The sequence below is a fragment of the Morone saxatilis genome, unplaced genomic scaffold (genome assembly GCF_004916995.1).
Source record: "Morone saxatilis isolate NCDOM2014 unplaced genomic scaffold, NCSU_SB_2.0 Contig24, whole genome shotgun sequence".
NCBI classification, from domain to species: Eukaryota; Metazoa; Chordata; class Actinopteri; family Moronidae; genus Morone; species Morone saxatilis.
The window spans coordinates 5,751,461-5,759,668 of record NW_023339807.1 but is presented as its reverse complement, the minus strand read 5'-3'; the positions used below and the strand labels follow the sequence as shown (position 1 = coordinate 5,759,668).

General features: G+C 42.5%; 1 protein-coding gene across 1 annotated transcript; it reads right to left on the bottom strand.

Moving 5' to 3' along the window:
- Positions 1 to 1,420: 1,420 nt before the first annotated feature.
- On the bottom strand, positions 1,421 to 6,550 carry tent5aa (terminal nucleotidyltransferase 5Aa). Its single transcript, XM_035672484.1, has 2 exons — positions 5,309 to 6,550; positions 1,421 to 4,852 (listed from the first exon to the last, which is right to left on the bottom strand). Exons 1-2 carry the CDS (start codon positions 5,732 to 5,734, stop codon positions 4,073 to 4,075), a joined length of 1,206 nt encoding a protein of 401 aa, XP_035528377.1. The 5' UTR covers positions 5,735 to 6,550; the 3' UTR covers positions 1,421 to 4,072.
- Positions 6,551 to 8,208: the final 1,658 nt, after the last annotated feature.

The window sequence follows — 8,208 nt, the reverse complement described above, 5'->3', positions numbered from 1 at the left end:
GCTGAAAGAAGCTTAAAACACAGCTGAGGAGAACTGTAGTCAGGCGATAATTCTCAATTTGATCCATTGTTAATATAAAAATATTGATTATTGCAGTTGTAAAGCATAGTGTTTTGTGTCAGATAACTGAAAATATGAACCTATCTAAGTTGAACAAAAATATCTTTCTCAGTTGCTGTCTACATTGTTCAGCCCTGCCACAGACAGCTGGAAACTACGTTGCAATTATAATGATGCAGAAGGTATATTTGCTGCAATATGGAAGATAAGAGTTCAGAAAATGTACTCATCCAACACAATGTAAGACAACAAATAAGCAAATTAATCTTTAAATGGCAGATATTAGTGCCTCACTCAAATAGCCATCAGTAGTATGACAGTCAGGTTGAACATAAAAATTCAGTCACCATGGGAAGATTTGAAAGGAAGGGTTCACATTTTTTCAAGTCTGTCTTAAACAATACTCACATGCCCATATGTACATTGAAAGTGTTTGTGATCGAACCAACTGTTCCTCCTGTCCATACTGGCCATTAAAAGATCCCTTCCTAATGCAAATTCACTGTAAGTGATGGCGGACAAAACCCACAGTCCTAGTTCTGTATTCAGCTGAAAATAATATGGGGCTTCAGCAAAGCAGCACTGAGTTTGGGACTGAAAAGGGCCAATAGACCATTAAATGTGTTATTATGTTAGCCTGTATTTGTATAACTGTTCAGACTCAATGTGTCAATCATTCCTTCAATGGATCAGATTAATGAGCTGCAAATGCGCTTAAGTGAAAGAGATAATGTCCTTATCATGTCTGCTATATATAGTGAATCTCTTACTCATTCTGTGTTGTCTTCTTCATATCCCTATCTAGGACAGTTTGTCATGTGACCTGTGTGACAGTCAGCTATGTTGTGGAGAGTTTCATTTCAGCCTGACAACCATGAGACAGTCAGACTCTGGTATCTGCAGGCCTTAGCGCTGATCGTCATTGCATTGCTGTCGGTGTATGGGGGTGTAGGGGGGTGGTGGGGGCTGTTAACAGAGAGAATTTGATGAGCAGGCAAAGATATTCATTCTACAAAAGCGTCAAAGTCTCTTTTTTGGGTGGATGCAAATCCCCTCACATTCAACAACAGCTCTTTCTGGCAACGGCGGGCCAGTTCTGGACGGGTTTCTGGCTGGGCCTGTTGGGCCCGGCAGGCCATGGCAGGGATTTGCCTCTGTGAGTGAGTGAGCAGGGAACCCATCTGAAAGCCACTGAATGGCTAACGTCAGTGAAAAAAGACTCTCCTTTGAAAAAAAGGAAATCTGAAGTTAATCGACAAGTGAGCAATTTCTCATGTCAGATTCTGTCTGGAATAAACCAGGGCAGTAAACTTGATTTAGACTCATAGACAGATAAATAACAAGAGACACAAACAACAAATCTGTTTTTCAAATATTTTATTGATGAAAACATCTTTAACTTTTTGACCCATTGGACACATAACATAATATAGCAAAAAAGCTATTGAGAACATATCCTTTGAAGCCCAATCACAGATTCAAAAGCACTGCAACACCCGCAGTGTCTGATACATTTATAAAAAATAACAATCATAAAAAATATACATACAAGACAAGGATCTTTTTCTTTGTGTGATTTGTAAAAGACTGCATGAACAGAAACAGATATTTGAGACAACGCATACAAGACAATGCAGTAACCCACAATCTCTAACTGATAGGCACAATCACTAACTGACAGGCAGACTGGAGCTAGCTAGCTAGTCAGCTGTTAGGACTTCACTGAGTATAAAAGGACAATACATTGCCTGCACAATCCAAAGGATACGATCGACATGGACAGTCACTGAGAAGAAAAAACAACTGAACAGAGCAGTTATGGATTATCAGAGTCAGGCGAGACAGAGGATGAAAAAGAAATGCTTTTTTTTTCAGCGATAGAATTTCTCTTTTCAACGCAGTGTTGAGTTGATGCTGGTCTTCTGGGCCTAACTACCTTTTTATGCTTAAAATCATTTCCTTTTCTATCTGCCATCCGGAAAGGCTGCAGTGTAGTTACCAAGGAGTAAGTGAGTTGGCAAAGCTGAAGCATGTTATCATATATATACACAGATCTTTTAAAATGGTGTGGAATGAAGCATCAAAACCATTAATAAGCGTCAATAAAGCAACCTCACAAATGAAACGAAAGTTGCAACTTAAAGTCTCCTGAGGCCGGTGTGAACGCATGCAGTTTTTCTTCAGTTTCCACTCTTTCGAACAACAATCAGATGATTAAAACAGAGAGCAAAAAATGCTGATTATAGAATGTTTTTGGTCTCCCTGAAAAAAGCGGGAGAGCCACTGTCCATTAAGTTGCAATCTGACCTTAACAGAGACAGTTTGTACAGTAAAGCATGGTAGCCCTGGAGAGATAAACCCCATCACCAGCTGCACCCATCTCTCCAGAGCGACTCACTCTCCCTCCTGCCTTTTAAACCACTACATTTTCCTTCCTCTCCCCTTTTTTTCCTCCCTCTACCGTCTACTTCCCAGTCTTCTATATCCGCACAGCATCTTTTTCCTACGTCAACAAATGGCCTCATTAAACTTAAGGGCTATCAGCGGGGCCACCGAAACGTTTGGCACAACATTTTCTGAAGCCCGAACAGAGCGTCTGCAGACCCAACCCCAGCTAAGTTCAAGCTCTTCATCAGCAGCTGAGGAATTCCCTGCCAGGGTGCTACAGCAAATAGTGTCTCATCATCTGAGGTGTCTCTGCAAATATCCTTCCACTGCAAGAGGAAGCACACACCAGCTCTCTGTCGGGCCCTCTCTCTCTCTCCAAATGCACCCTTTCCTCTCTCTGTCTCTTATCTACTTCTTGCGAACTTGTTTTTTTTTTTGTTTTTTTTTCCTCTGATGAGAAAAAAGAAGCACCACTGTACAGAATATATAAGAAATTGTGTGTGAGTGACAGTTTTCTTTGTTGCTGATGATCTGAAAATGCTTGTCATCCTTTCTCATAGCAAATATTCAATAGCAATATTAATTTGGGACAACGTAATACAGCATGTTTGGTTTTATTTTGGTTTATGTGTTTCTAAATTCACGTGGAAAAAATGTGAATCTTGCAACAACCCATCAATCGCATATTTTACTGCTACTTCACTGCAAAATCTGCAGACGAGAGTGGTACTCTCTTTCATCCACAAACACTGACTGTGCATTGATTTCACGTATACATTCACAAGCCTCCGGGGTGCTGTTGTCTTGTGTATAAACAGAGTGGGGTTAATTCACAAAAATCATATGGCCTGCTTATTCTTTTCTCTGCCCGCTGAGAGGCAATAGGCACTTAAAAACACATATGTTCACATATACAAATAGACATAGCTTCATATTTTGTTTATTTTTCCCCATCAAAATTGGGTTTTAATGTTAGAAACAATCAAAAAAATCTTTGGTCTGTAAACAACCATAATTACATCCAAATGCAAGGCGGAGATGCCAGTTTGTTATCCAAACTAGTTTAACAGCATCTCACCTCAGTTCAGCTGACATAAAACCAGAGTCTAGGGTGCTCGTTTTGGAGCCCTGCACACACCTCTGATTTCACCTAGAGTGTGTGAATGTGTGTGTGTATGTGTGTGGCGTAGCTGTCAACTTCAACTGATGCAGCTGTTTGGTCTGCTGTTGGAACGTGCTGGCTAATCAGTTCTAGACTGATTGAATCAGTCTCGTGCATTTTCGATGACAGTTCTGCTTGCTTGCGTTCAAGGCCGTGACACATTTGCATTTAGCCTTTATTTCCAAGCTACCCAAAATTTGTCTTTTTCCAAATCTGGTTGGCCTGGGCAGGATCAGAAGATGTTGTTATTTCAAGAAATGTGAGATATTCACATTAAAATACGTACTTGAAGTAAAAGCCAACTGCTCATACTTGACGCATGAACAAAAACACAAGCTCTAAAAAGAAGACTCCTTTTTTCGTCAGCTGTCAAACACTGGGCAGGTTTGAGGCAATGACTATGCCTCTCACTCCTGTTTAAACAAATCCGACTCTCCTCCTCCTCCTTTCCTTGGGGCTGACTCAGTTACAGGGCAGCCAGGTGGAGTATGCAGGCTGCTGGCAAGCAAACACCGGCTGTACCTGTGCTATGTAGTAGTTACTAAAGTTGCCATCTGCCACATAAGGAGCAGGTTGGTAGTAACATGTAACATTAGCCACGTTGGGGATGACGTTCTGCTCAGCCAGAACACGCACCGCCAGCATGGCTATGAGCCCTAAGGTCTGCCGCCTCTCGTGTCCCATCAGGCACACCGTGCTCTCGTTGACCACTCCGTGGAGGGTCATCAGGTAGTCGTACTTGCGGTCCTCCAGGCCCACAAAGTGGTTTTGAAGGTAGGACTCCAGCTTGCGCTGCTGCTCACCTATGTCAGGGAAGTCAATGAAGAAGCGTGAGCACATGTAGCGCTGCAGGGACTTCATCTCTGACTCAGAAGCGGCCCGGAAACCCCTCACCAGCAGGTGACAGTACTTCAGCAGACCCCCGCCTCGGATCTCCTCCGGGTTCCGGGTGCAGATGATCTTGTGGCGTAGGTGGTCCAGGGCTTCGCTGAAGTCCCCATACACACTCTCACCCATGATGGTGGGGTGGAAGGTCTCGGCCATGGGGTTCTCTGAGCACTCGTAGAACAGCAGCAGGGAGTCCAGTTTGATCTGAAAGGAGTCCACACTGAACTCGAACTGTCGCCGAAGAGAGTCCACAAACTTCAGCTCCACATTCTTTCCCCGGTTGTTGGAGAGGGAGATGAGGCTCCAGCGGTCTGAGTCATTACACACCTTCACCATCTTCTGCACATAGGCTTCCTATATGTGTGTGTGAGGGAAAGAGAAAAAGCAAAAAATATTATAATAGCCTCAGGTACAATCATTAATTCAGCAGCTATATAAATGCACATTTTGACCTAATTCTGCATATAGTTATAACATTTGATAACCATTTTGTATATGTATAAATATAGCTTTGTGTCTTATGCCTATTATAAATCTTTTGTTATTAATGCTATTTACCCAAATATTAAAGACCATAGAATGTACTTGGATATGGGATCTAGGTGGCTGAGCTAAGGATCATTTCCAAATTGGTTTAACTCAATCCTCTTAACTACAGAAAAGCAACATTTTACTATCACTAAACTAATCTAATTGCACAATAAGCCACGCATAATGGGGTTAAGCCGAATTGGCACAAATGCAATTATCACATATCTAAAAGTGAACCACTCAAGCAGGAAAGAAAAACAGAAACACAAAGTAAAGTACCTTTAACGTCAACGGGGTTATTTTCTCTTTATTCACACAGTCGGGTAAAAAATCCAGAAGACAGTCCAAAACTATGTCCTTCACAGTCTGGAAATCACTTTCACCTTTCATATTTGCGCAAAATATGAGATCAAGGTCCTTAAAGCCCAGTCCGCTGCCCTCGTGCAGAATGTGGCTGGCTGCAGAGCCGTTTAACCGAACGTCCCGGACGTGGATCTGTTTCTCCTCCATCCGACTGCGCACCACTTTGACGATCTGCCGCGGCTGCATCTCCAGAGTGGGGAAGTTTCCCCGTCCGTGGATCGGGATGGTCTCCGTCAGGATGGCGTCCAGCCGCTGCACTTGCTCCCAGTTGAGGACGCTAACGTTGCTGCCTTCTGTGTCGGACATACAGCTGGCGGTGGAGCTACTGTCGTCCTCAGACATGGTGAAGGGTGAAAAAGTCCTCAGCGAGTGAAATAAAATAAAAAATTAAATAGTTTTTTCAAAATAGGAACAAATCAGTGGTCGCGTTTTTACGCACAAATACTTTATATTAGGGTGACTATGACTTCATCCGCATCAGGATTCTCAGTATTTGAAGTCGTCCGAATGACTGCAAACATATAAAAAGTAAAATTAAATAATATTTAAGACCCCGAGGCAAATAGTTCTAGTTGCGGCAGTGCGTTATAGTTTGCGCAATACGCCTGTGGTTGGAGATCCGGTGGCGCAGCAGTCGAGCTGGTGGTTGTGTAGAGGAAGAAGTGCAGCCAGTCAACAGAAGCCTGTAGAAAACGAGTCCTAACTTTCTCTTCTCTTTCTCTGTCCTTTTAAAACATTTGCCCCGGTGCCGCCGTCAATGCGTCCGAGCGCTGCGCATCACAGTCTTTGAAGGTCGCTGATGATCCAGGAGGGGGGTTTGCTTTTCCGGCCGTGACTCCATCGCCGAAAGGCACGCCTATGATTTTATGAATTTGCATGAATAAGCTGCTCCTCAAGTCGCACTTTGGCACAACCGACGATCAACCCCTCACAGGAATCTTGTGGATTTTTACGCACAGCTCCGACATATTTTTAATTTCTCTTTCTGATGCCAACAGATAATCCCGTTAATACAGTTTGGATGAGTGGAAATCCAGCTTGCTTTCCCCAGCTCTGTTTAGTTCAACATATTTTCCCCACATGCAGAAGTTAACCGTTACCTGCCCACTTGACATGTTGCGTCCTTCTGCAACACTCAGGTCTGTAAGCCTGAAGATGTCAGCTGTACTTCACCCCGCCCCCTGACAGTCTGCTGCTCACTGAAGCCCAGCTAAACATGCTCAAACTGTACGACTCGACTTTATGAACCAGTTCCCCAGACTGCCTTAATGATACATTTATAATGCTTTTAATCCGAAGACCTTGATGTGGCCATTAACAAAATGAGAGTTAGAGACAGTTATCAAAATGATAATTGATGTACCTGAATTCATTAATAAATTACAATATCTTTAGCGTCAAGATTGACCATCCTTCTCTAGCCAAATATAAAATGTTAAAAAGAAAGGAAAAATAAATAAATAACCTGAAATATGAAAGTATTTTCTTATCTCTGTGAGATTCAACTGGTGCTGATCTGCATATAAAAAAGCTCACTTGATGTTGTCATGTCGCCCTCTGTGGGATGGTTTAGGTTTTGACATAAAGTAGCCTCAACTAAAAAACTAAAAACGTTCCTACTCAAATAACCATCAAGGAAATGCAACCGTCGCTGTTTAAAACAGACAGGAAATATTTTTGTTGTAATCCCTTAAGCCTGTTACCCTCAGACCACTAACACCTTAAGGTCAGGGTCTGCAGCCCTCCACTGATAGGTTACCCTCAGCTTCTGATGACGTTTGTGTGGATGATAATTTTGCCCTCTGAACTGTAAAAACCTGTTACACAGACAGTATAATTTTATTTTATTTAAGCTACTGTAACACCTTCCTTTAGAGACTGCTGCATCACTATTCTTCTGCATAGGTTCAGTTTTCTCAGAAAAAAAAATATTCACAAGTATGAAATCAGAAATCATTTGCAAGCACCAGACAGATTAGTTTAGGCAGCATGTGACAGGGTCAGTCAGGGGGTCAGATGACAGCAGAGGGGTCAGGGCATGGCAGCTGTCACGGATGCTCCATTAGGCAGTGTAAAGCCCTGCGTCACTGCAGCCACCCAGATCTGTAAACCCTGATTATCCCATTTACTCTATAGTCTTAAGTCTGAGGCCCACACAGGAGCTCTGTCTCTGCACAGTGTAACTCCCTCTCCAGCACAGGAAACACACAGCCTCTTATATTCAAGTTTACAATCACATGGTGCAGCTCTTATAGTCAATAAAACAAAATCACCAGAAAATGTACAAATTAAGAGCTGAGAAAGAAGAGATCAGTTTTAATGCGCATAGTGTAATAGTTTTGAAGGGTTGACCTTCAGTTCATTTTTTAAATAGAACTTTTGTTTTGTTTTCATGCTTTGCTTTGGCACGTGTCAGACAGGTTGATCGCAGGTCTCTGAAATCGAATCCCACATCTGGAAATGTACATGGAACTATTAGTCAGTTACAATGGACGGGGAGCAGCCTCGTAAATATGTTTCCCAGGTGCGGGAGACAGAGTTGCTATGGATTGGACAGTCCTTCCTCCATGCACGGTGCAAAGCTAAATCAAAGCAGCTGTCAGAGACTAACAGCAGGTATATGCATACGGTATACATCCAAAACAGAGCTCCGCTGATGAGTTGTTTTGTGTTAATACTACTTGTCACCTCATTACTCACTGTGAAATGGATGATTAATTTGTCGGTAGCTATTGAAAGACGTGAGATTATGTTGTCAGAAAATTAAATGGAAGCAAGAATTCAAAAATAATACACACCTTTTGCCCCTGGTGATG

Bases quoted from the DNA above. Each gene is read 5' to 3' on its own strand.
- tent5aa (XM_035672484.1), bottom strand. From the start codon at position 5,734: ATGTCTGAGGACGACAGTAGCTCCACCGCCAGCTGTATGTCCGACACA. The intron at 4,853-5,308 runs GTACTTTACTTT...ACACACATATAG, and splicing joins TAACCCCGTTGACGTTAAAG to GAAGCCTATGTGCAGAAGAT.